The sequence below is a fragment of the Corvus cornix genome, chromosome 15 (assembly GCF_000738735.6).
Source record: "Corvus cornix cornix isolate S_Up_H32 chromosome 15, ASM73873v5, whole genome shotgun sequence".
NCBI lineage: Eukaryota > Metazoa > Chordata > Aves > Passeriformes > Corvidae > Corvus > Corvus cornix.
Window position 1 is genome coordinate 4,162,678 of NC_046345.1, and position 27,017 is coordinate 4,189,694.

The 27,017-nt window shown below is 56.9% G+C and overlaps 4 protein-coding genes across 6 annotated transcripts in view; 1 reads left to right on the plus strand and 3 right to left on the minus strand.

Moving 5' to 3' along the window:
- Positions 1–314: 314 nt before the first annotated feature.
- ISCU (iron-sulfur cluster assembly enzyme) lies at positions 315–3,085 on the plus strand. The gene is made up of 5 exons (XM_039561068.1): positions 315–423; positions 499–612; positions 835–945; positions 1,597–1,675; positions 2,056–3,085. The coding sequence occupies exons 1-5, from the start codon at positions 340–342 to the stop codon at positions 2,148–2,150; spliced, it is 483 nt and encodes a 160-aa protein (XP_039417002.1). The 5' UTR covers positions 315–339; the 3' UTR covers positions 2,151–3,085.
- A 610-nt stretch (positions 3,086–3,695) lies between these two features.
- Positions 3,696–6,328, minus strand: TMEM119 (transmembrane protein 119). The gene is given in 4 exon segments (XM_039561069.1): positions 3,696–4,475; positions 4,478–4,805; positions 4,807–5,035; positions 6,008–6,328. Coding segments are annotated over 4 exon segments (1,065 nt in total). The 5' UTR covers positions 6,301–6,328; the 3' UTR covers positions 3,696–4,260.
- A 3,485-nt stretch (positions 6,329–9,813) lies between these two features.
- Positions 9,814–12,444, minus strand: SELPLG (selectin P ligand). Its single transcript, XM_039561067.1, has 2 exons — positions 12,089–12,444; positions 9,814–11,321 (listed from the first exon to the last, which is right to left on the minus strand). The coding sequence occupies exon 2, from the start codon at positions 11,314–11,316 to the stop codon at positions 10,126–10,128; it is 1,191 nt and encodes a 396-aa protein (XP_039417001.1). The 5' UTR covers positions 11,317–11,321; positions 12,089–12,444; the 3' UTR covers positions 9,814–10,125.
- Positions 12,445–13,514: 1,070 nt separating this feature from the next.
- Positions 13,515–27,017, minus strand: part of CORO1C (coronin 1C) — a 50,082-nt gene continuing 36,579 nt past the window's right edge. For all 3 annotated transcript variants that reach the window (XM_010398295.4, XM_039561063.1, XM_039561064.1), the window contains exons 4-11: positions 21,218–21,347; positions 20,295–20,476; positions 19,648–19,767; positions 18,680–18,784; positions 17,625–17,770; positions 17,050–17,107; positions 16,722–16,967; positions 13,515–16,046 (exon numbers count right to left, since the gene is read on the minus strand). In XM_010398295.4, the coding sequence (XP_010396597.4) occupies positions 15,927–16,046; positions 16,722–16,967; positions 17,050–17,107; positions 17,625–17,770; positions 18,680–18,784; positions 19,648–19,767; positions 20,295–20,476; positions 21,218–21,347 (1,107 nt within the window). In that variant the 3' untranslated portion in view covers positions 13,515–15,926. The remainder of the gene's footprint in view (positions 16,047–16,721; positions 16,968–17,049; positions 17,108–17,624; positions 17,771–18,679; positions 18,785–19,647; positions 19,768–20,294; positions 20,477–21,217; positions 21,348–27,017) is intronic.

A 27,017-nucleotide genomic window follows, 5' to 3' on the forward strand; every position in this document is an offset into this window, starting at 1 on the left:
AGGGGGCCTCCGAGAGGGTCCGTGGCGTGCGCGGCGCCGCTCGCCCGCCATATTGAGAGTGGCGCCGCATGCGGCACACGCGCCGGCTGTCGCGATAAAAACCCTGTCGCGATTGATTGCCCATCGTTTGTTTATTTATTTACTGATCGCTTTAGAGACAGCGCGAGGCCCTTCCCACAGGCGGCCTCCAGCGCGCGCGCCGTCTGCGCGGTGAACCTGTGACCGGGGTGAGACGCGGGCTCCGGGGGCGAAGGGGCGTGATTGGGGCGTGGCTGGGGGCGTGGCCAACCCAGCCGAGGTTATAAAGGGGACTCGGGCGGCGCCCATCCCTCAGTCAAGATGGCGGCGCTGAGGGCGGTAGGGGCGGCGCTGCTGCGGCCCCGGCCCGGGCCGGCCCCGGCCGCGCTGGGCTACCACAAGAAGGTGAGGGGCGAGCGGAACACGGGGAGGGGCGGGGGGGGGCGTGGGGTGGCCCTCGCTGACGCTTTATCTTGGCAGGTGGTGGATCACTACGAGAACCCGCGCAACGTCGGCTCCCTGGACCGCAATGCCAAGAACGTGGGCACCGGCCTGGTGGGCGCCCCGGCCTGCGGCGATGTCATGAAGCTGCAGGTGACCTTGGGAACCTGCTGGCACCTGGGTGGGGTCACATGGGGCTGTTGCGAGGGTGAAACTTGCCCGTGTCCCCTCAGGGGACAGCATGGGCTTCCCTCACGCCCGCCCTGCCCGTGCCCTGTGCCCGGGGCAGGGCCAGTCCCGCTACCCGGGGCCCCTGGTGGAGGGACCTGGCTGAGCTGAACCGGGCGCTAAAGTGTCCCCAAAATGCTCCCGCAGGTGGAAGTGGACGAGAACGGCAGGATTGTGGATGCCCGCTTCAAAACCTTCGGCTGCGGCTCGGCCATCGCCTCCAGCTCGCTGGCCACGGAGTGGGTCAAAGGGAAAACGGTGAGGGAGCTCCGGGAAAGCTTCACAGCTTCCCACGCACCCGTGTTCTCTGTTGGGATCGTGTAGGAAGTGCTCTCCAGGGAATCCCTGCACTGCTTCGTGCTGTAGAAGTGACTGCCAGCAGTGTCAGGGCTTCAGTTGTAGGGCAATAATTGTTTTTTTACAACAACCATCAGAGAATCCAATTAAGGTTGGAAAAGCCCTCTAAGAACATCAAGTCCAACCGTTCCCCCCGCACTGCCGGGTCTGCCACTAACCATGTCCCCAGGTGCCACATCCACATTGTTTTTGGACAATTCCAGGGACAGTGATTCCACCACGGAGCTATTTGGTGTCTTATGCAATGAGCATAACGAGGCTGAGGGCAGAAATTTTAATTATAGAGAGCCTTTAGATCATTTAGATTGGTTTTTCTGCCAGCAGTAAATGCCCCTCAGTGTTGTGATAGAGGATCAGCAGGCTTGGAGCAGCCCAGGATGGGGACAGTCTGTGACACTGATACGTCAGTCAGACATTCCTTAATTCCCACATCTCTCAGTGCCCTGGGCAGCTGGGATCATCTCCCCTGTGGATTCTTCTGGCTCTGGAGCGTTAAACCTTCTTAGCAAACACAAACAACAGGGCCCATGACCACCTCTGCCTGTGTTTCAGGTTGACGAAGCGCTGAAAATCAAGAACACAGATATTGCCAAGGAACTCTGCCTTCCCCCTGTCAAACTGCACTGCTCCAGTAAGTAAAAACCCTGCATCTCAGGTACTCTAGGAACAGCACAGATGCTTCTGTATGCTGTTTTCCAAACAGTTTCTTGTTCAGATTTCAGGGGTAATTCCAGAGTTTTCAGATCTCTTCAATATTTTGGAGCCCGTGGCTGAGCAGGCTGAAAACAAATGCTCAGATTCTGAATGTATTATTATCTGAAGTTGTATTACATGAATTCAGCATTATAGGAATTCAGTATTTTAGGAATTCCGTTCAGCTTCTACTCCTAAGATCAATCTGTGCTTGCATGTCTTGTTTGCTCACTGCTGCCTGCTTTTCTTTCTACCTCATCTTACATCCTAAAAGCCCTTGAATTGTCCTTAAAATCCTCTTTATTTTTCCCTTTGCAGTGCTGGCTGAAGACGCCATCAAGGCTGCCTTGGCTGATTACAAACTGAAGCAGGATTCGAGCAAAGAATCCGACAAAAAAGCCGACAATGCCTGAACTGCTTGCACAGCTTCCCCTCCTCCCTCCTCCTCCTCCCTCTGCAGTGCAATTCCCGAGCTGTAGTAGGACCCTGTGCACTACTCAAGCTGTAAGATACGCACAAGTTACGCACAACGTGTCCCTGTGGTGTCCAGCCACTCCGTAGTGCTCACAACGGCCAGGATGGGCTCCTGTCCCCTTGGGAATGCCGTGGGAAGACTCTGCTCCAGAGACACAACCCCGCTGTCTGGTACTGGAAGGGCTGCACTTTTTTTGGGGTTTTTTTTTTTTGGGAAGATGTCTAGTTTTGCCTAATATTTTATGGAATTTAGTGGGAAGTGTTGCCTTGGTGTGGATGTGTGTGTGGGAGCTGTGGGGCTGCCCTTGGCTCCGGCGGGGTTGATTTCGCAATCCGGGGGCAAATTCCCGCTCTCGGAATTCTTTGCAGGTGCCAAAGGGAAAAGTGGCCAGGAAACACTGGTGGTTTCTGCTCCCATCCTGTCACCACTTAGTTTTTGATGTTCCTGTTTGAGGCACAGCCTGAATTTTGGGGTGTTTTCCCTAAGAATTCCACTTCACACTCACCAGGTGCTCTGTTACAGCTGTAAATCCTGGGCTAGAGGAGGGTATCCCTGCCCAAGGAAGGGGTTTGCAACTGGATGAGCTTTAAGGTCCCTTCCAACCCAAACCACTCCAGGATTCTCTAAAATGCACCCTCAGACTGGAACCCCGGTGGGGGAGATAGCAGAGCTGGAATGCTCTGAAGGGGAGCTCCCACAGTTCCTCTTTTGCGGGGAAATATTTCCAAACCAAGCAGACAACACATGGGAAAACTTCACCTTTTTACCTTCCAACCCCCCCCACAAGACACCTCACTTCCCATTTTTCATACTGAGGGCATTGTTAAACACTTAAAACCACATTTAAAAAAATAATTGTCTCATTCTGCTGCATCTGGGCACAGTATTTGTAATTTTTAACGCAGAGGTCACACGTTGCTGCTGAGTTTGTCACTCACAAGGTCCCTCTTGTGGTTCCTCAGCTCCTGGCACCCTCCAGCAGTGAGGAACGTGCGCCTCTCTCTCATGGAACAATCCTGCTATTTCCCAGTTTAAAAAAAAAAAAAAGTCAGGGAAACTTCACACACCCACATCTGCTTCGGGGCAGAATCAGCTCTTTGTGGTGGCACGTTCTTCCAAAGGGAAGCTTGTCCTGAGGCAGGGATGTGATGGGATAAAACACAGGGATACAGGAGGTTGCAAGGATACAGGGATGTGCTGCTTTTGAGGCAGAACAGCCTCTCCCACCTTCCAGGTTTCCCTGCTGTTCCCACTGGAGCAGCTGCACCCCAGTGCCGTGGCTGAGTCGCCCACAGCCCCCCCTTTGGCCCCCCCGCCCACAGCTGTGGGTACAAGATAAAGGTTTCCTGGAAGTGGCATGTGATGTGCTGATCTGAGGATTGATAACACCCTCCCCAGGGCTCCCCTGCCCCTGGAGGAGCACAGAGACACGGGGACTGTCCCCTGGCCACCCCATGGCTGCAGAGACACACGGGAGAGGAGCTGTGCAGAGGAAGTGTTTATTTCTAGCTGAAGGGGTTTAGGAAATGAGGCAAAAATCCAGCTGGGCTCTGGGGTGAAAGAAGGAAAGGAGAGTCCTTGTCCCTAAATCCTCATCCCTCCTCCCCTCGGCTGGCCATGGGCAAAGCTGCCCCATGTCCTACACACCTCCAGCCCTGGTCCCATCCCTCTTCCCAGAGGGACACAGCTCCCAGCCAGGCACCGGGCAGGGACCAGGCTGCTGCTGATTATTAAAATCACGTTTGGGAGGAAGCTGGTGGCACACTGGGGGCAGGGCTGGAGCTGGGGGGATGCACTACCCCAGTGCTTGGGGTGGGAGAAGCCCCTTGGGCAGCAGGAGTGGCGCTGACAGCATTCCAGCACTGGGGAAAACCACCAGCTGGCAAATCCCCCCCATGAGCATCCCATCAGCACGAGGTCGGGGAGGGAATGGGATCTTCATCGGGGCTCCCTTGAGCCACCACGTACGTACAGAGCCTCATCCACCATGTCCATCGTGTGTCCCGAGCCAGCAGCTCCTCAGGCTTGCCCAGGACCGTGTCCCTGCCTCAGATTCCAGAGGGGGCCTGGGAGCCATCCTGGGATGCATCAGGGGTCTCCTTGCCTCCTGCGCTCGCCTCTTCCTCCGCACCGGGATTTTGGGCAGGGGGCTTGGGTTGCTCATCCCCCACCTTCTTCCTTCCTTCCTTCTCTTCCTCCTCCTCCTCCTCCTCCTGAGGGGAATTGTGCTCATCCCGGGCCCCATTGGCCAGCGGTGCCTTGGGGGGGATTTGAGGTTCTGGGCAGCAGCCAGGATGTCCGCCTGGAGCTGCCGGCTGCCGTCCAGCGGCTCCTCCGCGCCGGCCTCGGGCGCTTTCTCGGGCACCTCGCTGAACGCCCGTGCTCCCCCCGACTTGTCCCGCTCATCCACGTATTTTTTCTTGGGAAAGGAGGAGGGATAGTAGGCGGAGGCCTTGTGCTTCTGCCGGACGATGACGGCGGCGCAGATGATGAAGAGGAGGACGAAGGACAGTGAGCCCACCACCACCACCAGCAGCAGGTACTCCTTGAAGAAGTCCACCAGCCCGTCCAGCACACCCGGCGCCGAGCTGTTGCGTCACCGTGGTCCCCGGTGCGTCCCCCACCGTGGGGCTGATCCGGGGGGTCACGGGCTGGGCGGGCAGCGTGGCCCGACGCCTCATCCCCGTCCCCGCTGCCCGCGGGCTCGGCAGCACCGGGCGGTGCCGCGGGGCTGCCGCCTGTGCCGGGGCCACCGCCAGCAGCACCAAGAGCAGCAACCACGCACCCATGGCCGAGCCCGTTCCCGGGATTCGTGCAGGGGACCTGTGGGATGCAGAGGGGAGGGGGACACGTTAATACCCCGACAGAGCGAGCCCCCCAAGCCCTTCCCCAGGCCAGCCCCCACCCGCCTGAGTTTCCTTATGGAAGTAGAAAGGCAGCTCTGGTTTTCTTGCCCCGACAGAGCGAGGGGCTCCGTTTGTTTTCCAAGGGCGCAGCTGGAAGCCAGCTGGGTGGGATTGCTCAAGTCCAGGGGACCGGGGCTGCTGCCAGCACCCGGCTCCAGACAACGGTCATTTGGCTGATTAGAGAATTCCTGAAAAATGGAGGTTTGCAGTGGAAACTTTGACACAGGGAATGCTACAAAGGGGCCGGGCCTGGTGCAAGAGGCATTTCCCAACCGCCCGTCCCAGACCGTTAATTCCCAGCTGGAGCACGGCTAAAAATAGGTTGGGGCAGGATTTCACCCCAGTGCCACCATGGTGGTTGAGTGAAGCTGGGAAGGGGTGCAGAATAAAGGGGCAGCCCCAGAGCTGGGGTGCAGGGAATGGGGGTCCCAGGGGTCCTTGGCTGCCTGAGTGTCCCTGGTGAAGGGGGAAAGGTGGGCTCCGTCCCCGTGCCGTGCTCCTTGCCTGGATGGGCCGGATCTGCCCCGTTCCACAGCCCACAGTGTGCTGTAGGATATGGGACACGCACTTCCCACCCCGGAGCGATGACCGGGGTGAACCCCTGGGCAGGCTCTGCACCCCACGGGATTTGGGAGCGGGACGTGACCGTCCCCACCACGTCGCGAGACATTCCCGAGGGACATCAACGCGTGCCACGCCACGTAACGCCATCGAGCCGTTCCCAGGGCTCTTCCCCTCCACACAGCTCCGTGGGGAGGTCTCAGGAAACAGCTCCCCAGGTCCATCAGCAGGGACCCCCCCATGACAATTCCCCAACCTCAGGCTCCCCAAATCCCAACCCACATCCCATTTTCCCCCCGAACAAACCCAAGCCAGCAGCTCTGCAGACCGGGAGGGACTCCAGCAGCAGGATTTGGCTTCCAGGCTCTTTCCCGGCTGCACAATCTGGTTTCCATTAATCCAGAGCAAACAAACGGCAGCAGAGGTGGGAGGTGGCCCTGGACCCCCGACCCTTCCGGGCACTGCTGCGGCTGTGGGGTCACAGCACTGACCAGCACTGGGAGAATGAAGGGCTTGGGGGGCTGGGATGAGCCCCTTCATCCTCCCCTTCACCACAGACAGGGGCCCCTCGGTGCGAAAGGGGTCCCGGGATGGGGACGGCATCAATTCCTCGGCAGCCATCGGAGCTGAGGAGCAGCTGCGGCCATGGAGGGGCTGAGCAAAGCCCAAAGCAGTGCCAAGAGCAGGGCCCGGCACCGTGGGCATTACCAGCCCTCCACCCCCATCCCAACCCCATTCCAGCCCCATCCTCGCCCATCCCCGAACCCACAGCTCGTCCCCAGCTCCGCTTCCCTCTGCTTCCCAAGCGCTCCAGAAATTCACGATTTCGGTGTTGTCCAGACGCGGCACGCTCCGATTGCTGCCTGGGAATGCAGCCATGTGGCCGACTCCATCCCGTGTCCCTCCGTGGGGACATTGCCCAGCCCTCAGCGCAGCACCCCCGGCTGTGGGACAGCCTGTGCCCTGCTCCAGAGCCACCCCAAGATTGGGGAGCAGCCTGGCACACCCAGTGAGATCCTCACCTTGCCCGCAGCCGGCGGGAGGGAGCCGGGAAGACGGGATCTGTCCCACACACCTCGAGCCCCTTTCTGCTGCCTGCTGGGATGGAGCCTCCTCCTTCTCCCTCTTCTCCTCCTCCTTCTCCTCCTCCTCCTGCGTCGCAGCCCGGGACCAGCTTGTTCTCATTAGGGCCGGGATGGGGAGGGGGTGTGGGAGGCCAGGGAAGGGCAGGCAGCCCTCAGCCCCCTCCCAGATGAACTCCAGCTGGGGCTGAGGGTGTTTCCTGGTTTATCCCGTCAGCAAAGGAGCCCTGATGCCCCCCATCATCAACCCCGGAAGGGGCCACATTTTGGGGTGCAAGTGGGGATGGGGTCACACAGGGTGTTGTTGCAAAGATGTTTTTATCCACGAACGTGGGGGTAAAGCCCCATCCAAGGGTCCAAGGGGGGCAGTGAGGGATGTGAGCTCAGTGCCCTGGCATTATTGAGGCAGTGGGGCAAACGTGGCTTGGGACCACCCCCCCCCTAATTTCAGGAGAACATTTCCTAAACATCCCAGCCTGAAAATGCTCTGGCCTGGGCACCCCTGCCTTGGGCTCCAGGCTCCAGGCAGGGATCCCCCTGGTTCCCCAGACAAACACAGCAGCTGCTCAGATCCTCAGGTCCTGGTCTCCAGTTTGGGGATCTGGGGGCATTGCTTGGGCCCCCCCAAGCTCTGTCTCCCCCCGCCCTGGTCCCCTCGGCCTGGCCTGAGGTTGCTCAAGAGGCTGCAGCCGCTGTGTGACCTCATCCTGTTGCTATTTTCCTCTGCTCCTCCCTGGGGACCTGCCAGACCCCCCAAAAAGCCATGGCCAGTGCCGGGGGACCGTGACCCCTGCGGGGTGGGGGGCGAGGGATTCTGTCCCCCCGACGGAGGGGAGCTGGCGCCGCTGGGGTTTCTCCGGCGTCGCCGCCGGCGTCGCGGCTCCCCGAAATAAAGGCCCCGTCCGTCTGGCTGCCCCGGCGGCTCGCAGCAGCTGCTGGGGCGGCTTTTCCCGGCCTTAAGTGCTCAGTGATGAAATCCTAGAGGGGAAGGGGGAAAGGCGAGGGGAGGCCGGGGGTGAGGGCTGCCTGGAGGAGTTCCAGCAGCATCCGGCCCTGCTCCTGCAGCCCAGGTGGGGATGGGACTGAGATTCCCCCCCTACACCCAGCGATGCTGGAGTTGAGCTCAATCTCCTTGTCCAGGGTCCCCTTTCCACCCTGCCCAGGGTCTGCATCCCACATCATCCAGAGTCCCCATCGCTGCTCATCCCACCCTAGCCAGGATCCTCATCCTGCTTTGCCCAGAGTCTCCATCCCTCCTGGTCCAGGATCTGCATCCCACCCTACCCACGGTTCCCACCCTTCATTGCTCAGAGTCCCCATCCCTCCCTGCCCAGGATTCCTGTGTCCCTCGCCCAAGATCCCCATCCCTCCCTGCCCAGTGTCCCCACCCTCGCAGCCGGGATCCCCGTCCCAGTTCCCGGTGCCAGCTCCCACCGGCCATTACGATGCCGTTTTTGCCTGCGGCCGGGCTGTCCCGGCCCCTCGGAGCTGGGCAGGGCGGGGACCGCCCGGCCCCGCCGTGTAATTTGGGGCAGCAGGAACGCAGGGCTGCTCAGGGCTGGGCTGGGCAGCACAGCCCGCCCGGGGAACCGCCAATTTGAGGCATTTCAGCCCTGCTCTGCTTCTAATTTGCTTCCCTGGGCTGCGCTTTGCTGTGCCAGCAAAATACCCGGAGGGGACCCGTCCTGCAGAGCTGCACGAGGCGTGTGGAGCTCCATGTGCAGCGTCGTGCATGGGATTGTGCCACCCATGGCTCCGTGTCACCCACCCACAGCCCGGTGCCACCCCACCGCACGCTGCCCTCCCGCTGCCTGGCGGGATCCCTGCGGACCCTGCTGTGACACCGCGCCGACTTCCCGTGAATTCCCGCGCCCGTGAGCTGGGCGATGGCAGCCCTACAGGACCTGCCGACTGCGCCAAATAGGGCAATTCCCGGCTCCTGGCTGCCGGCTCCCGCTCCGGCGGTGGAGGAAAGTTTATCCTCGCTGGGCTCCTGCTGGAGAGCGGCCGGCACAGGGCTGGGAGAGCAGGAGCAATCCCTGGGATCTGCACCCATCCAGTTCCTCGGGACACACCGGCCTCATCCTCACCGAGGGCAGAGGCCGGCTCAGCCGCTGCGGGGTGAAGCCAGAAGATGGGAGCATCCCTCTTCCCCCGTGACTGCTTTGGCTGGCAGGGCGCTGGCGTGGGGACACAGTGGGACAGAGCAGGGTGGCACGAGCAGGGAGCCCACGGCCAGGGTGTGGGGACCGGCCATGGCCACTGGCTGTGGGTCCCCTGGCCCGGCTGACTCACCCATAAACATTTACATTCACAGCCGTAGCGGGGCCGTGCAGCTGCCAGGATCCAGATGGAAAATATCCCAAGCACAGCGTGAATGTAAACAGGCAGCAGGGCCGGGATGCAGGTGAATGACCACGCTGGCTATTTCCCCCAGACAGACACCCCAGAGTGGCCCTCGAGGAGGCTGCAAGCTTGGGGATGAGGGGAAGGGGATATGGGCATGTGGGAATTGGGATGTGGGAATGCTGAATCTGGCAGGGCAAGGGGTGGGGACAGAGAGATGGGGACTTTGAGCCTGGTCACAGCAGGGATGGGGATGTGGGGATGGGGAGCCTGGGTGGAGCAAGAATGGAAAAATGGGGACACCGAGCCTGACAGGACAGGGCCAGTCCTGGGCCATTTCTGCTCCTCCAGGGAAGGGATCACTCGGTGGCCTGAGGGGTGACTGACACCTGCCTGAGCGGGTGAAATGGTGGGACCTTCGTTGGCCTCTCACGGATTTGTTCTCCCTTCCCTCCCAGCCCCAGCCAGGCAAGGACAGCCGGGGCCAGCGCTGCCGGACGATGCCGATACCCTGCGGCCACCGTTCGCCCCCGGGGCTGAGCATCTGACAGGCGGCAGCAGCAGCTCCGGAGGCGTCCCCGCCTCGCAGCGGCGACCGCAGGCAGGAACACGTTGTGCCACTCGTCCTGTCCCCGTCCCCCGGCGTTTCCGCCCCGTCCCCGCCGACCTTCCAGCTCCCACGAGGCCGAGCCCACGCGGGAAGGAGGTCTCGGGGGCTGCGGTCCCGTCCCCAAGGTCCCGGGGTCTGGTCCCTGCAGCGGGTTTCGTTTCTGCGCCCCCAGGGGGCTGAGGGGGAGGATGGAGAAGCGAAATTTTGGCAGCAGGATGTGGGCAGGCGGCGGGGCAGGGAGGGGGCTGCCAGGAAGAGACCACCATGTCCGGGTAACGCTTTAATGGGATGGGCCTGACCTGGCCGCGGGAGACCAGCTCCGTCACACTGGTCCAAGCTAAAACACCGGGGAACGCCCGCGGCTCCACCGGGAGCAGCGCTGCGGGATGCAGGAGCCATCCCTGGGGCTCAGGAGTGCTCCGGCAGGAAGCTGCTGAGAGTCAGGTTGTCTCCGTCGGGCTCGGGGCTGCCGTCGGGCACCAGCAGCTTGTGCCGCCGGGCCGGGACAGGCCGGGGGCCGGCGGCCGCCTCGGCGTCGGGCAGGAGCGAGGAGATACAAACCATCTCGGTGCGGCTCAGCTGGCGCTGCCCCGTCCGCGCCCGCCGCCACAGCAGTGCCCCCAGCACCCCCGTGCACACCAGGAAGGTGGCGGCCACCAGCCCCAGCAGCAGGATGGCCAGCAGGCACTTGCTCATCACCCCGCTGGGCTCCCAGGGCACCGTGGTGCCCGCCGGCGTCGTGTCCCAAGGGGCCGGGAGGGTCGGTGCAGGCGGAGCTCCGGATTTCTTGGGTTTCCTGTGGCCCGTGGGGGTGAGGACAAAGGCTGGGGGGGCTGTTGAGCGCAGCCCCGAGGAGGAGCTGCTGTTCAGGCCATCCGTGGCTGTCCCCTCCTCGATGGGTGACGTGAGCCAGCTGGGGGTGGTGGTGGCGATGCTCTTTTGGGGTGCTGACGGTGGGCCAGGCTCCGAGGCCGGCAGCAGATCGGGATCAGGGGAATCGGTCTCATCCATGGACTCAGCCGTGGTTGGCATGAGTGCCTTGGTGCTGGGTGCTGGTGGTGGGGCAGAGCTCAGGAGCAGGTCGGGATCAGGGGGATCTGTCTCATCCATGGGATCAGCTGTGGTGGGCACTAGAGGCACCCGGAGCAGGGCGGTGCTGGCGCTGGGCGCTGCTGGTGACACAGAGTCCTCCAGTAAGTTGGGAGAAGGGGAATCTGTCTCATCAGGCTCGGCCATGGTGGACACTGCAAGCACCTGGGGCAGGCTGGTGTTGGTGCTGGGCACTGGTGCTGCAGGGCTCAGGAGCAGCTCAGGCTCGGGGGAATCATCCATGGGATCGGCTGTGGTTGGCACCCGGAGCAGGCTGGCCTTGCTGCCGGGTGCTGGTGGTGGCACAGAGCCACCGTCGCTCTTGTCACTGCTGATCACCGTGGTGGCACTGGGCTCCTGCCCACTGTCATCCCTCTTCCCACGGGAGAGGGGCAGGGGCTTGGCTGTCCCCCAGACCCACTGCCCTCCCTGGGGCAGCCCCGGCAGCTCAGCCCCACACGCCTGCAGGGGGATCAGCAGCAGCAGCAGCACGGCCCGGCACAGCGCCATGGGACCTGCAGGGGACAGAAAGGGCGGGTGGCATCGGAGTCCTGCTCCCCATGGGAGGATGCTGAGTGTGGAACTGCCCCAATGTGGGATCGCACTCCAGCCAAGGATCCTTCTCCCCTCCTGGAGAGGGGCCCTCGGGTTTGGGGGGATGGAAGATGCGCCCAGCGACCTCCTCCTGCTACAGCCCCCACCTGCGGGAGATTGGTTCCGCTCCAGGGACAAGTTTTGATAAGGAAGTGGAACGTCTGGAAATGGGAAATCAGCCGCGATGGAGGTGGCTGCTGCGGGTCGGGGCAGTTGCGGGATGAGTCTCCATGTGGAAATGAAACCACAGGGATGTCACCCACGTTTGGACAGACCCCGCCCGGGTGCCCGTCCTCCCCCTCCACCCACTGGGCTGGCACAGGATTCCAGGGCTGAGGCCACCATGAGCCTGCGCCTCCGTGCTGGAGCAGGAGAGGCAAATCCACCCCAAACTCACGCCAAACCCCCCCATTCCATCTGTCCATCACCAATTCCCCCCGCCTCGGCAGCCGCGGTGGGCGGAAGCCACCGAGGTCCCTGCAGATCGGCACCCAACAGCATCCAGACACGGCTCAATGCTCCGAGCATCCCCAGGAGGCTCCCACATCCCCAAAGCACCCACCAGCCTCCCAAAAAACCCAGGGACCAGCACGGAGCGCGGCACCCTCAGGGACCCCGAGCACCCCCTTTGCACCCAGAGCATCCCCGCGGCCGAGCCCCGCTCCAGCCGCTCCCCACCAGGGCTCACCTGTGCTGATGGACGCGGCGGGATCCCGACTGCAGGATCCACCGGCGAGGGCCTGGCACGGGGGGCGAGGGCAGCCCTGGCACCGGCACCCACGGGGCGTCGTGGGCCACCCTCCGCCTGCACCTCCCGCCGGGCGGGGAAGGGAGGGAGCGCGGAAGGGCGGCTGCGGTTTCGAGAGCCCGTGGGGGAAGGACGTCACGCCGACAGTGGGGCCACCGAGGGCTGGGGGCTGCGGGCACCCCCCGGGGAGGGTGGCAGGGGATGGGCTGCACCCCAAAGAGGGGCCTCTTGCCCTGGTGGGAGCCCCCGGCTCGGCCCCACCGGCGGCCCCGCGGAGCTGCTGCGCGCCGGGGCTGGCGTCGCCCCGAAAGCAGAAGTGACGGCGAACCTGGTGCTGCCACCCCCGGGCACGGTTTGGGCATGGCCAGGGAGGGGGGAACGGTGCCCTGAGGTATCTCAGCACCGGGAAACGCCCCGGCATGCGGGAAGAAGGAGGAGGAGGGTGAGGCCCTGACTTGATGTTTTGCACAGCCCTTGTGCCGGGCTCCTTCTCTCTGCACCATCCCCAGGATGCTCGCAGGGGCTCCCGGGGGGCTGCTGGGTGTTGTCCTGGGTGTTGTCCCTGGCATTGGCACGACAGGAAACCCCTCGCCCCAACCGCAGGCTCCGGGCGGGAGGCGCAGCCGCAGCCGCAGGAAGGTGCTGCAAGAGGCACATCCGCAGGAACGGGCTCGGGGTGCCAACAACCCCCCGCCCCCGGAAACCCCAGCCCGTCCCTGCTCCGAAACACCTGGCCAGGGGGCTGGAAGAGGGAAGAAATGCGGCTCAGGTCTGTGGGATGAGCATCCCTGGGATGGATCCATGGTGCCCAGGGAGCGTTGCCTCTCTGGGAGCATCCCTGCCCGGCTTTGGGGTGTGCCCAGGTCGGGGTGTTCCGGAGGTGGTTGTGCAACAGCCCCTGAAACGCCGCAGCCCTGAGAAAGCTCAAACCTGGGTGGAGTAAGTGATGCTGTTTCCAGCCCAGGCTCTGTGTCATTCCAGACTTCCCGCTCCCTGGAAGCAAGTTTCACCTGGGAAGAGCAGGAGCCCCTCCAGCTCCAGGGCAGTTCCCAAGCAGGGCTGTTCCTTCCTGGGAACACATCACCCCCACCCACCCCGAGACCCCCCAGCCCGTCTGTGCCATCACATCCCACATCCAGCCAAACTCTTGGGTTCATCACTGGGAATCACCAGGAGGATTCCATGTGCGACCCCGGGGATGGGCCCTGGCTCTCCTGGGACAGGAGCAGAGAGTCCCCCCAAGGACCCCCTCAGCCACAACCCCTCCACTGAAGTGTCCAGCATTCAAGATCCCGGTTATCAATCACACCTGGAATGCCGAGGGCGGGCGCAGGACGCCGAGAGCCAAAGGAAAAGCCAAGCAGAGGCAGTTTATAATCAATGACTTTTATCTTTTGAAAATGGAAGCAAATATTTGGACAGATACTCTGGCCGCTCTATAAGAGCGCGTCTTTCCGGACTGGGCTGGTTCTCTCCCGGGATATCACGGCTACAAAAAGCTTCAGGCACTGACTCCGGTTGAGCCTGGCGAGGCATCAGTTCATTTAAATAAAATACAGGCTAGGAACTAAAATCTCCCACAACCCCACCCCCGGGCATCTCAATCCAGCGGCTCCCAAAAACTGATTTCCCTCCAATGTTAGGAACAAACCCGAGGTCCCCAAGCACACAACCCTGAAGTCACACGTACAAATCAACACAGAAATCACCACTGTGGGGAGAACGACCTTCGGGTTTTTGGGTTCCAAAAGAAAAAAAAAATCCATAAAAATACACATCTCAGGCATTTACTGCAATACAGAAACATCACCAAACAGCCAAAGAACCCGGAGCGGCCGGATTGTGGATCCACGGGCACAGGGCAGGGGATGCCACTTGTCCCTAAAACACAGAAATCCCACTTTTCTGAAGCTTTCCTGCTCTGCAATCCCACCACATCCTCTGTCTCCTCCATCCCGTCCTCGTGCCTCTCCAGCTACGTCCCCCGGCCGATTCCGCCTCCACGCACACATCCCTCCACAACAGGGAATCCTTAACCTGGAAGTTCTGAACATGCAAACACTGGGAAAAATGGAAAATCGTAGAATTCCTAGCTAAACTAATGGAAAATAAAAAAATCAATCACTTCAGCCTGGACAAAGGGACTCGTGTCCGCCGGGATGCTCCAGGTGGGGGACGCTCCGCACACACGGAGCTGCCACAGGGACAGAGTCCAGCTGGGATAGGGATCAGGAGCTCTCTGATGGTCTTTGCCCACCTATGGATTCAGGATGGGTTGTCAGCACTCCCTGGTGCTGCAGGGATGGGCTGTGCAGGGATGGGCAGCACCGGTCCCGCTTGGCACAGCTTTCCAGGGTGTCCTGGATCCCATTCCCAGCACAAGGACACAGCTGGGAGCAGGGAGCCAGCCTGCCCATAGCCCTGACAGCTCCTTTGCAGGGGAGACCCCACCTGAGCAGAGCTTTGCTGAGCTGAGCTTCCATGGAATTCCAGGAGGAGCTCGCTCGCCAGCCCGGAGCACTCACAGGGTCTTTCCCTGGAGGATCCCAGAGAAACCAGTTCTCCAAACTGGGATCAAATCCACCCTCCCAGTCCCTTCTGCTCCAAAGGACTGGGAGTGCAGGAGGCAGGGTTGGGGTTGGGGGTTGCTCATCTGATCTGGGAACAAATCCTTTCCTGCAAAGCTTTCCAGCATGGCAGGGTGGGAGGCAGGAATGGGAATGATGGACAGGAGAAAACAAATGATAAAAAAAATAACAACGGAGGCGTTTTGTTTGTGGAGAATCATCATGGAAAAATCACCTTCCTGCTGCTCGTGCTGCCTTGGAAAATTCCTATCATCAGCACTGGTGTGAGGGGCTGACTCGGATTCCAAAAGCTCCTTAAAATCCATGAGCTGAGGGGGGGCAGGAACAAGGATTTACAGCAACTGCTGGCATCCCACAGCTCACCTGGAACTCCATGCTCCATGGATAAAAACATTCCTGCATGGAAGTCAGTTCTGCCTCGAAATGGAAATAAAAATCAGCAAGTAAAACACGTGAGTTTGGTCACGGAATCAAACCTTGGGATTGTATGAAAATGGGAACGTGGTGCTGGCTTCAAACTTCAGTAGGAAATAAATCCCCTCATTCAGAATGATAAATTTGTATTTTTCTGGGGCTGGGGACACGTTGTGGAGCAGGAAAGGCAGCTCATCCCATCTCCAAGGGGTCTCCACAGGGAAGGGAAGGGAAGGGAACCCACCTGACTGTTCCAAATGGAGGGTTTATACAAAATAGCTTCAGCTTTGTTCTCTGCACAGTGTAAACACCCCCCACACCCCCTGTCCCTTGGAATGGAAACACAAATACTGCAAAAGTGGCAAATAAGAAAAATAAAAGCGATTTTTTTTTCTATTTTTTGGCAACTTAAAAAAAAAAAAAAAGAAAAAGTGGTTAAGAACAATGTGGTGTTGGTCCCTAAATCTAGAAAAAAGATATTTGGGCATGACATTGGAAGTCAAGAATGGATTCGTTTTTCAAGGATTCATAATAACATCTGGAAAAAAAACAAACCAAAAAAACCCCTGTAAAAGTAGCACTTCTTGTTTTTGACACAGTCACAGAAATTCATTGGAACATCAGGAAACGAAAAAAATCTTTCACTAAAAAGCTTGGCTTGAAATCATCGGCTCTCGTTGACGTGGATTTAGGAGAACAGGAAAGCTCGTACTGGAATGCTGCAGGCTGCTGCTGGCTGAACTGGGAGCTGGGATGTGCCTGGGCTGGCGGCCCCGTCAGTCCGCGATCTTGGCCATCTGCTGCTCCAGCTTGGAGATGCGCTCGTCCTGGTTGGAGATCGTGTCCTTGATGGATTTCAGCTCCTTCAAAATCTCGTCCAATTTGGCGTCGTTTTGCTGGAAGACAAAACAGGAGTGAGGAGAGCTCTGGGGTTTTCCAAGGAAAGGGCTCCTCCCAGTGGGATTGTTGGAGGGATGAGGGTGTGACACAGACTCTGGAGCAGTTGGGATGCTCAGGGCATGGAGCAGCATCTCCAGCAGCACCAGTGCACCCAGGCAGGAGCAGTACCTGCTCTTAAACCACACTTTCCTCTGTGTCCCAAAGGACACAGTTTGAGGACAGGGATTAGTGGTGAACAAGGTGCTGGTGCTGGGTTATGGTTTGGGCTTGGGGATCTCAAAGGTCTTTTCCCAACCTCAATGGTTCTGTGATTTAGAAAAAACAATTCCCAGTAATCTTCCATTTCTACAGAAACATCACAGAATCATGGAACATCCTGAGTTGGAAAGGACCCACAGGGATCATCCAGCCCAGTTCCTGGCCCTGCACAGACACCCCAACAAGCCCACCCTGGGCATCCCTGGCAGCGCTGTCCCAACGCTCCTGGAGCTTCCCATTCCCTGGGGAGCCTGGGCAGTGCCCAGCACCCTCTGGGGGAAGAACCTTTCCCTGATCTCCAACCTAAACCTCCCCTGGCGCAGCTCCAGCCATTCCCTCAGGTCCTGTCACTGGTCCCACCCTGGGATTCCCACCTGAGGCCACCACCCCTAAAATTCCTGGAGTTCACTCACGGGGTTTGAGGCATCCGCTGCTTTCTTTGGAGCATTTATGAGATCACTCTTCTTGTTCCCGGCGGGTTTGTTGTCCAGTATGTTCTTCTTGACCACCTTGAGATCCCGGTTTTTGCCTGGAATGTACCCGTGCTTCAAGGAGATAAGGAGAGGATCAGCATTCTTCCCCTCAAACCACTCCTCTGCTTCCAGAGCTGCTTCTGGGCCGGCTGTGTCTGGGTACAGGTCGTCCTGGAAGAGGTCGGACTGCAAGGCAGGAGACATGGATTGGTCAGGAGCTCTGGAGGCAGGAGCTGGCTCCAAAGCCCAGCCCCAGGGCGGTGCTCACCTTGCGGGGAACCGTCATGATGATGGGCTCACACTTCCTCTCGTGGAGCTTGAAGAACCTGCCGTGGAAAAGGAGAGGTGGGACAGGGAGTGAGGATCAGGGAGATGCAGGAGATGGGAAAGGAGCAACCCCAAGGAATCACAGAAATCCCTCTGAGACCATCAAGTCCAGCCACTCCCCCAGCACTGCCAAGGCCACCATAACCCAATGTCCCCAAGTGCCACATCCACACAGCTGTGAAATCCCTCCAGGATGGGGACTCCACCCCTGCCCTGGGCAGCCCCTTTCAGTGCCTGACCACCCTTTCCATGAAGAAATTGTTCCTAATATCCAAGCTAAACCTCCCCTGGAGCCACTTGAGGCTATTTCCCCCTGTTCCCTGGGAGAAGAGATGGATCATATTCCCAACCAGCAGTGATGTTCCCTCCTGGAGCCACTGCAGCGACATCCCGAGATGTTTCCTGCCCTTCCCAGGTTTTCTGAACCACCACTGCCCTGTGCTCACTGCTCTGCTGCTTTAACCACTCCTGAAATTCCCAGCCCCAGCTCCCAGCCCTGGGATGAGCTCTCCTCACCTGGCAATCTCACACTTGTTGACATCGAGGCCCCTCTTTGGCATGAACCCCATCCCCCTCTGCGGCTCTTTGCTGCTGAAGGTGTTGAGGTAGTGAACGTACGGGGACTCATCCGTGATCTCGAAGTAGCGGATGCTGCTGTCACCCTGCAAGGAACCCCAGGAGACCCTCCAGAGGCTGCAGGACCTGTGTTCCCTGTGCCCACACTCCTGCTCCCGACAGCCATTCCCTCCAGGAATGCTGCCATGGACAGCTCACAGCTGTTTTTGAAGCAAGGCTGATCCCTACCACAATCCGAGTCCATCAACTGAACGGTTCCTCCAAGTCCTGTTCCAAACACTGTGGGACAGGGATTGAACTCATGCTTCCAGGCTGGGAGTGGCCCCTTCCACATCTTTTGTGGAAAAACCTCCTGCCACAGTCAGGCAGAAAGGCTGTAAACCAGTTTATCCTTAATTCCAAGCAATTCCACCGCACTGTTGTCTCTGAGACAGCAGGAGGGGTGGCAGATAGAAACCCAATATTCCTCCTTAGATAGAAACCAAATATTCCTCCTTAGCTGCTACAAAGATGGGATTCATGAACATGCTTGTATGGATTCTCCTTTGTAATTCCTTGCTCATCTTGGCTTTGGCTCCTGTTTGTAGGAGTCCATCACAAGTGGGCACCAAATTCCTACAAATTGCTTTTAGAAAGGAGCACCTCATTCCAGTTTTCTATTATTTAACCCCACAAAATTCCAGTGGGTGTTGCCACACGCTCCAGCATCTCCAAAGACTAGGAGGACAACATCCAAAATGTACCTTCCTCCCACACCAGTGTAAAATCCTCCAGGTCAACACCAGCAAGGAATGTTTTGGTAATGGTGTGGGACTTGTTGCATGAGGAGCAGCTTTACCTAATCCATCTCAAAGAAACATCCAGGTCCACTCCAGACCTTCCCAGGTTCTGCAGAGTGAGGATCAAACCCATTCCAGAGCAGCCTGATCTCTGCAGCACTGATTTTTTGGGGAACATTTTTGGGGAACACAGGTGCCTCCAAAGCCTCTCCTTACCTTCCCACACAGGTAAATGATGTTGGTGTCTGGGTCGTAGAAGGGCAGCAGGACCCCGTTGCTGGTGTCCATCTCGTGAAGGGCTATTGGCTCCTCCATGTTTTTCTGGAAATAAAAACACCAGGGATGTTAATAAAGACTGGAAAAGCTTCTGTTCATAGAGGGAGGGTTTAAATTATTAACACTTTGTAGCCACTGAGCTCCCAGTGGTGTCTGCACCACCCGGAGGGATCCGCGTGTTACAACAAACGCTGGGAATGTTCACGAGCTGATTCATTCCCCAAGGGCATTTTAATCACTAAATGAAATAAAAACAGGAGCCAGGAAAATTCACCAAGTCAAGGGAAATATGTGACACAGTGAGTTAGTGACAGTGGGATGGGATGTGTGGTGGATGATGTCCCTGGAGACACTCAAAAGCCACCTGGCCACAATCCAGGTGGTCCCTTCCACCCTGAACCTTCCTGGGATTGTTGCTGTCCTGCTCTGCTCAACACTGAGAGAGAGGTGACCTTCCCACAGCCCCTCTGCTCCCTGTGTGTCTTCCCAACCTGCAGCTCCCAGCTGATCGCTGCTCCTGCTCAGTTCCTTCACTGAGTGACCACACAGCCAAAATTATGGAAGCAGGAGCAGGCAGCAGATGGAGAGGGAATAACCTCAGGTGGATAAATGATGAATTTAGGAAGGAATTCTTCACTGTGAGGGCGGGGAGGCCCTGGCAAAGGGTGTCTGGAGAAGCTGTGGCTGCCCCTGGATCCCTGGAAGTGTCCAAAGGCCAGGCTGGACGGGGCTTGGAGCACCCTGGGATAGTGGAAGGTGTCCCTGCTCATGTCAGGGGGTTGGAACGAGATGGGCTTTAATGTCCCATCCAACCCCACCCATTCCATGATTCCACAGCTGCAGGGCTGGGTTTAGGGTTAGGGTTAGGCTGGATGTGAGGGGCACAGGGATGCAGTTTGGGATCCTACCGGGTTCCACAGGGCCAGCTGCCGCTCGCTCATGCGGCTGAAGCCGGTGGTGAAGATGTTCCCATCCGCCAGGAAAATGGCTCGCATGGGCCGCGCTCCCTCGTGGGTTTTCTCTTTCTCCTGGAAGAGAGGAGCAGGTCAGGATTAGCAGTGAACAGAAAAACCCTTGGAGTGGTGGCTCCTCTCTGGACACGCTGCTCCTCCATGCTGGGGGAAATCCAAGGAGCAACATCCAACTCTCCTTCACTGCTGCTTCAGGGAAGAAGCCAATCACTGAACCACAAGAGAAGGGGACATTCCTGGCTTGCTCCAGCTTTGCCAACCGGCCTCCTGCAAGGCTGAAGGAAAACCTCTTTGCAAGCTACAACTTTGCATGCACAACTCTGGAACTGTAATTATACAAAAGGATTAGATGTGGAATTACACTCCTGCAGGTTTAAAACTGAGCCCTAAAATCCCGGTTCAAACGCTAATCCCAATAAACCCAGACAAATCCTCCAACCCCTACCATTCCTCTTGTAATTTTTGAAGAGCACGACTGAACATGGTGGTGTGTAAACTGAGCAAGAAGGTTCTTTCTTCCATATTTTCTTGCTCATTCCCTGCTGGAGTGAATCCACGTTTCTTTAATAATTAAGCAAACTTACAGCGACAATTTCTTGTTTCCTGGGGTCGATAACTCGGACTTTTTTGTCTTTGGAAGCTGTGCAGATGAGGCTGCCGTTGCGATTCCAGCTGACGTTGTAGATCATGTCCACGTGCATGTCATCCAGGTTGATGAGGGCTTCTCCTGTTCCCACATTCCAGATGATGATGGCGTTATCACAGCCTAAAATGGGAAATAACAGCTCAAGTCACAGCACTGGGGTACACAGGGGAAAAGCCAGAGGTGGGGAACAAGGGATAAACCTCCTGCAGCTCCAAAGGTTTTTTGGGGAAACCAAAACCCAAACTGGGAGCTCAGGAGGGATTTTTCTCAATGGAAAACACCCAGCTCATCCAACAATCCCGCTGAAAGGACTCGCTTCTTTCCTTGGGATCCAACCCATGGAAGCCTCAGACTATGCCAATGGATAATGAATTATCCAATTCATTTCCATAATGATGCAACTGATTTTCAGTGGTCAAAAAAATCTCAATACATGGACTGTACCAGCCAAGGAGACGATTTGGAAAATGCTGACCCTGAAAGTTTGTGGGAGGAACAGCCGGACTCTGGGATACTTTGTAGGGATCAGGGGGAAAGGAGAAGCACTTGGACCAGTTCTAAAAGTATATGGGAACAGGGATGTAGGGAATGCAGACATAAATCGTTACTGCAGATCAAATAAAGTCTCGAAAAACTCCCAAGCTCCAATTCCAGACATTTCCTTGGTGCTTATCCCTGTAAACTGAAGATACAAAAGGCTGAGATACAGAGGGAGCTGCGAGCCAGCTACTGCCTCGGGTCTTGTGATTCACAGGGATCTAAGGGATCTGAGCAGCTGGGAGAGGGAAGAAGGAAAAGGAAAAGCAGGAGTGGAAGGAAAGCAGGGAGAGGTGGCTGTTCCCCCGTCCCTGCGCTCCGTACCTGCGCTGAGCAGCACGTTCCGCGCCGTCGGATGCCAGGCCACGATGCCGACTCTCTTGGAATGGCCTTCTAGCACTACCACGGGCTCTGTCAGGGACAGGGTGAGCCCGTTCTCAGGGATCTGCCACACCTGCAAGGGAAAGGAAAGCTGCTCAGCCAAGGGCGGCCCATCCGAAGGGCGCGTGGCTCGGCTGCTTCGCGCATCCCGCAGCTGCCGGAGCCGTCGCTGCTCCGTGTAAACAGGAAGGGAATTGGGGAGGGATTCGTTCCCAGCTGCCAATAAACCCTTGGCTGATCCATGTGGAATATCCTTCCTCACTCATGTGCCAGCACAAACCCACAGCTCCTGATGCTGCAATCCCTTTATTCCCGTGTCCACGGACACGCTCCGTTCCCATCCTGCTGAGGAGTTGGGAAAATCTCCCCTGCAGCTCCAATTCCATGGGAACAAGCTGCTGTTTTTCCAAACCATGCTTGTCCCTCAGAAGGACAATGCTGCAGCTCTACCACTGCCTACTTTTTATTTCTTTAGGAACACCAGCAATTTGTTTTCCTGTTAGATTCTGGCTCCTTTCAGATCCCATTTAATCAGGGAAGAGCAGTTTGGTCCTGGAAGAAGCCAGAGCAGCCCAACTCAGGACTGCCTGTTCACTTCTTGCCTGGTTCCACAACCCTTCTGTTGTAAGATTCCTCAGGGAAGGGCAACCAGGAGGAGGAACAGCCCCCCAAGGATGCCAGAGCACTGGAATTCCAGCAGGAGGGAGGTGGCTTTTCCAGCCAGCAACGACCAGGGATGGGACAGACAAACCCATCACCCCAAAGCCCCGGGGCAGAATCAGCCCCACCAAAACTATTCCTGCAATTCAGCACTGGACAATCATCTCGGAATTGAGTTTGACCTACATAGAGTGAATTAAAAAATTACATGGAATTACAGGGAGAGCCCCTCGGGGAGCAGTTGGAGCTGCTGTAGGTAGATGGCAGCATTAGAGCACATTCGCTTTGCTTCCCATTGTTTGATTTTCCTGGAGTTGGGAGAACGGGGCTTGCCAGACCCTGCCCACGACGCCCAACAGGCTGTGGGATGTGAGGGAGTGGATTTGGGAAGCGAGGCAGACAGAGATGCGTGATGGACACGTGGATTTCTGCGCTAATCCCAGTTTTTCCCTTCTCACAGGGACGGCTGGTGCTGGAAAAAACCCAGCGAGATGCAGAGATTCTCAGTGGGTACCAGCTCACCTCCAAATAACCCAAAAATGATTTAGCTTTTCATGGACACAGCTCCCAGTGCCATCCTTCTCAGCATGCCGGGAGAAATGAGCACAATGGGAACACCTCCCCAGGAGAAGATTTCTCTGCAAGGGATGAAAATGGTCCCGGCCCCGAGGCTGCCAGAGCTCCAGGAGCCTTTGGACACTGCTCCCAGGGATGCACAGGGTGGCATTGTTGGGGTGTCTGTGCAGGGCCAGGAGCTGGGCTGCAGGATCCTTGTGAGCCCCTCCCAACTCAGGATATTCCATGATTCTGTGGAAATCCCTCTCTCCCTTCCCACCCGATGGAACAGCGCTGGTGACACGATGACATCAACTGAGGCTTTTACCAATCCAATTTTAAAATGGGATTGCAAACAGGAGCTGCTCAGCCTGGAAAACCAGGATCTCATCCTGCTCACTTCCCATTCCCCCCCAGCTCCACCAGTGACTGGATCCAACCCCTTGCAGGTTCTGCTGAAACCCAACACGCCTGAGAACCTCAACAAATCCCTTCCCCCACCCCTGACACCGAAAACTGGGTTCCAAAGGTGTCAGGTTTGGAGAAACAGCTTTTCTCCTGCCACTCAGGGAGTAACAACCTGACAGCAACAGTTTGGAACATGTCTGTGATGGGAATTCCATGTCAGTCTGGTGCTGCTCCTAATGCCAAAACTGTGGGGGGTCTCTCCAATGAGCCACTGGGCTTTGGTGGGTTTTGTGTTTCTCGTCATCTGCCCTCCTGCATCTCTAGGGTTGGATGGGATATTGGGAAGGAATCGTTCCCTGGGAGGGTGGGCAGGCCCTGGCACAGGGTGTCCAGAGAAGCTGTGGCTGCCCCTGGATCCCTGGAAGTGTCCCCAAAGCCAGGCTGGACAGGGCTTGGAGCAGCCTGGGATAGTGGGAGGTGTCCCTGCCCATGGCAGAGGGTGGAATGGGATGGGCTTTAAGGTCCCATCCAACCCAAACCATTCCATGATTCTAAGATCAGTCATTTTTTCCCCCTGAGAGGCACAGTGGGATACAGGGACCTGGCCCCAGTCCCTCAGCCTCACTCTCATTGTGGGAAAAGCCTTGCAAACTGAGTTTATTCACCAAAATGACCCAGGAGCAGCAGAAGCTTCTGAGCCCACGACCTGCAGATGAGCCAGGCAGGGACAGCGGGGTCAGAGCAGCTCCAGCCAACATTCCTCCCTGCCAGGGGCAGCCACAGCAAATGGATGGGGGCCCTGGGCCCCCCAGTTCTGTTCTGCACCATCTCAGCCAGGAAGGATCCTGAGATCCCTCTGAGCAAGTGCAAAGGAGTCAGAAAACTCCAGAACCAAATTTAAACATGAGCCAGCGAGTGCAGGGGGTGGGAGAGGGAAAGGAGACAAAATCCCAGTGAAAAAGGGTTTTTTTTAAAGCCTCTAGAGGACAGATGGAATTTTCTGTCAGGTAGCTGGGAGCAGCTGCAGGGCAGTGTAATCCTGGGCAGATTACAGACTACTGACCCAATAATCCTGCCTGCTATTCCCAAAAATAATAAAGAAACCAATGTGAAAGGTCAGGGCATGGTCCCAACTGGCCCAGCCCCTCGTTCCTGCACAGGGTGGGAGTCTGGCCTCAGCCTGGGATCAAATCAGGTTCACAGGGAAATTACAGAATTTTAGATGCAGGACTTACCCTGCCGAGGGTGAGGACTCGGGAGGACTCCAAGGAAACCTTAAAACACTCCAAGGAAACCTTAAAATGCCTGGGCATTAGGAAATGTTTGTCAGCTCTTCCTCCCGTGGGTGTCTGGGGGTTTTTTGGGGGGTTTGATGTTATCAAGGCTGTTTGTTTGTGCTGGAGGAAGTGGAGCTGTGGCACAGCTGAGGGAGAGGTTTGGGGCTGCAGGAAGGGCAGGAGAGGAAGGTTTTGCACAAACAGCACGTGAGAAAGAAAACAAAGCAAACTTCTCTTTCATCCCCTTTAAAAAGAAGCAAAAACGGTCTCCTCTGGCTCTGCACGAGCTGAAAAGGAGATTAAATCCATGTCTAGAAAGAACACTAGCTCCTACATCATATATATTCATTTTTATCACCTTAAGTAAGGAAACAAATGAGTTTGAGGCCTGGATTTATCCATGGCCCTGCTCCCATATCCCTGCAGGAAGAGGGTCTTGGTGCATCATTTTTACAGGGTCAGACCTTCTCCTCATTCTCCCTGTCCTGGTTGGTGGCCCAGGTTGCTGCAAAGGCTCTCTTTGATTTTTAAAGAAATCTGCTCCATCCCATGAGCTCTGCTCTGGCCTTTCCACACAAATTCCTTAAAATCCACCTTCTGATGAAGGAAATTTTCCATACCTGAGGAAGGGCCTCGATACCATCTACAAACCTTTATCCACTAAAACATTTTCCAGCTGAATGGAAAGCCTGCAGTACATCAGAGCCATCCAGCACAAGGTCAAGCAGGAATATTTAAGTCATTCCTTATTTGCTGGCACAAGGAAACAATTCTTCCACGGGAAGAGGCCACAGAAGGCATCTGCAAGGAAGCCTTTGGAGAGGAATGTCAGGTCTCCTCCTCTTTCCCATCCCCTCTCCAATGCCATGTCCGATATTCCCAACACTGAACCTGTCCAAGGTTTATGTGCAGGTGTTGTAAAAATCTGGGAATTTCTTTAGAGGAGGTTTCTGGCTTTGGAAAGGGCTGAGTGAAGCTTCCCTGTGCCACACGGGGGCTGCAGAGTTATGGCTGCAGGGAATCAGCCCTTTCCACCTGGAGACAGTGATTTGCACCTCAAATCCATGTTCTCTCCCTCAATACCATCCCAAATCCATGTTCTCTCCCTCAATACCATCCCAAATCCATGTTTTCTCCCTCAATACAGTCCCAAATCCACATTTTCTCCTTCACACCGTCCCAAATCCATGCTTTCTCCCTCAATACCATCCCAAATCCACGTTTTCTCCCTCACACCATCCCAAATCCACGTTTTCTCCCTCAATACCGTCCCAAATCCATGCTCTCTCCCTCACACCATCCCAAATCCACGCTCTCTCCCTCAATACCGTCCCAAATCCATGCTCTCTCCCTCAATACCATCCCAAATCCATGCTCTCTCCCTCAATACCATCCCAAATCCACGCTCTCTCCCTCACACTGTCCTAAATCCACGTTTTCTCCCTCACACCATCCCAAATCCATGCTCTCTCCCTCAATACCATCTCAAATCCATGCTCTCTCCCTCAATACCATCCCAAATCCACGCTCTCTCCCTCAATACATGTCTGGCTGACGTAGCTGAGATCCCTTGTGGCAGAGGGTGAGATCCTAAATCCCTGAGTGCTAGAGCACAGATGGTCTTTAAGAACAAGGTCTTTTCTCTGGCAGCTGGAATTGACGCAGAATTCCCCACAATTTCCTCCTCCACGTCACTTTCTCTCATCTCCCCCCGGCAGAGTTTGGAGCCCATGAACAGCCACGTGTCCTGTAAAGCTCCCTGCGTTTATTCCGTTCAGGCTGCTCAGGAAGCAGGACCCAAACCCTTTATCAAGGAAAACAGGACACTGAACTACCCATGCCAGGCCAGAAAAGCAATTACAGTTGGGAAAGCTCATGAGCTCATTCCCAAAAGTCCAAGCCAGGGGTGTTCTTCACACCGGTGCAGTTCCCAGCTGTCCCAAATGAGTCGGGATCCATCTTTTCCCATTCCAAACCTCCAGCTAACACACCCCCAGCAACTTCCAAACCCTGGTCTGCACATCCCTGACCCTGGAAGCACAGCAAGGCCTCACCTATTTCCCCTTCCACTCCAGACAGGTTACACCAAACACAACCACAAGGGTGCAAACCCCCAGGCAGCTCCACCCTGGGACCTTCCTACACGGGTGCTGCCTCCAGGGATGCACGGGAAGCTCATCCCCACCTTGGGATGTGTGGAGAAACCCCAGAGTCCAGTGGGAAGTGCAGATTCCTGCAGTTTGTGCCCACATCAGGAGCACTTGGACAAGCATTTGGACAACTTGTAACTGAACTCCGTTGGGTTTTCCCCACAATTCAGTCTCTCTGGAGCCTCCCAAAAGACTTCTCATTGCACTTGGATTAGAGACTCATTTGGCCTCCGAGGAGGCAGCTCTGGGCCTTCACTGATGCTCAGGTCTCAGAAACATTCCCAGTGTGCAGCCCTTCCACATCCCGGCTGGAGAAACGTTCCCGCATCCTTCCAAAGCTCAGTTCCAGCCCAGTAGTTAGCGTTGCAAACCCAGAAGTTGTTGTTTTGTTTAATATTAAATATAGCCCATTTCGTTAACATGCTTCAGCTTCCAAGACTGAGAGATCACAGGCAAGAGCTGTCCCAGGAAAAGCCTCTTGGGATGAATCCCCTCCCAAACATTTGAACGATGAACAGAAGCAAAGGAATTTATCTGACATGATCTATAATAAGATTTCAATATAACATTCAGCCTACAGCATTTCTAAATATGGCCAAAGATCCCTGGAGTTATTTGGCATTATTTCATCTTCCAAGGATTTTCTTTCACTTATTCTGCTGTGTTTGCATACACAGGATTCCACATCCGTCA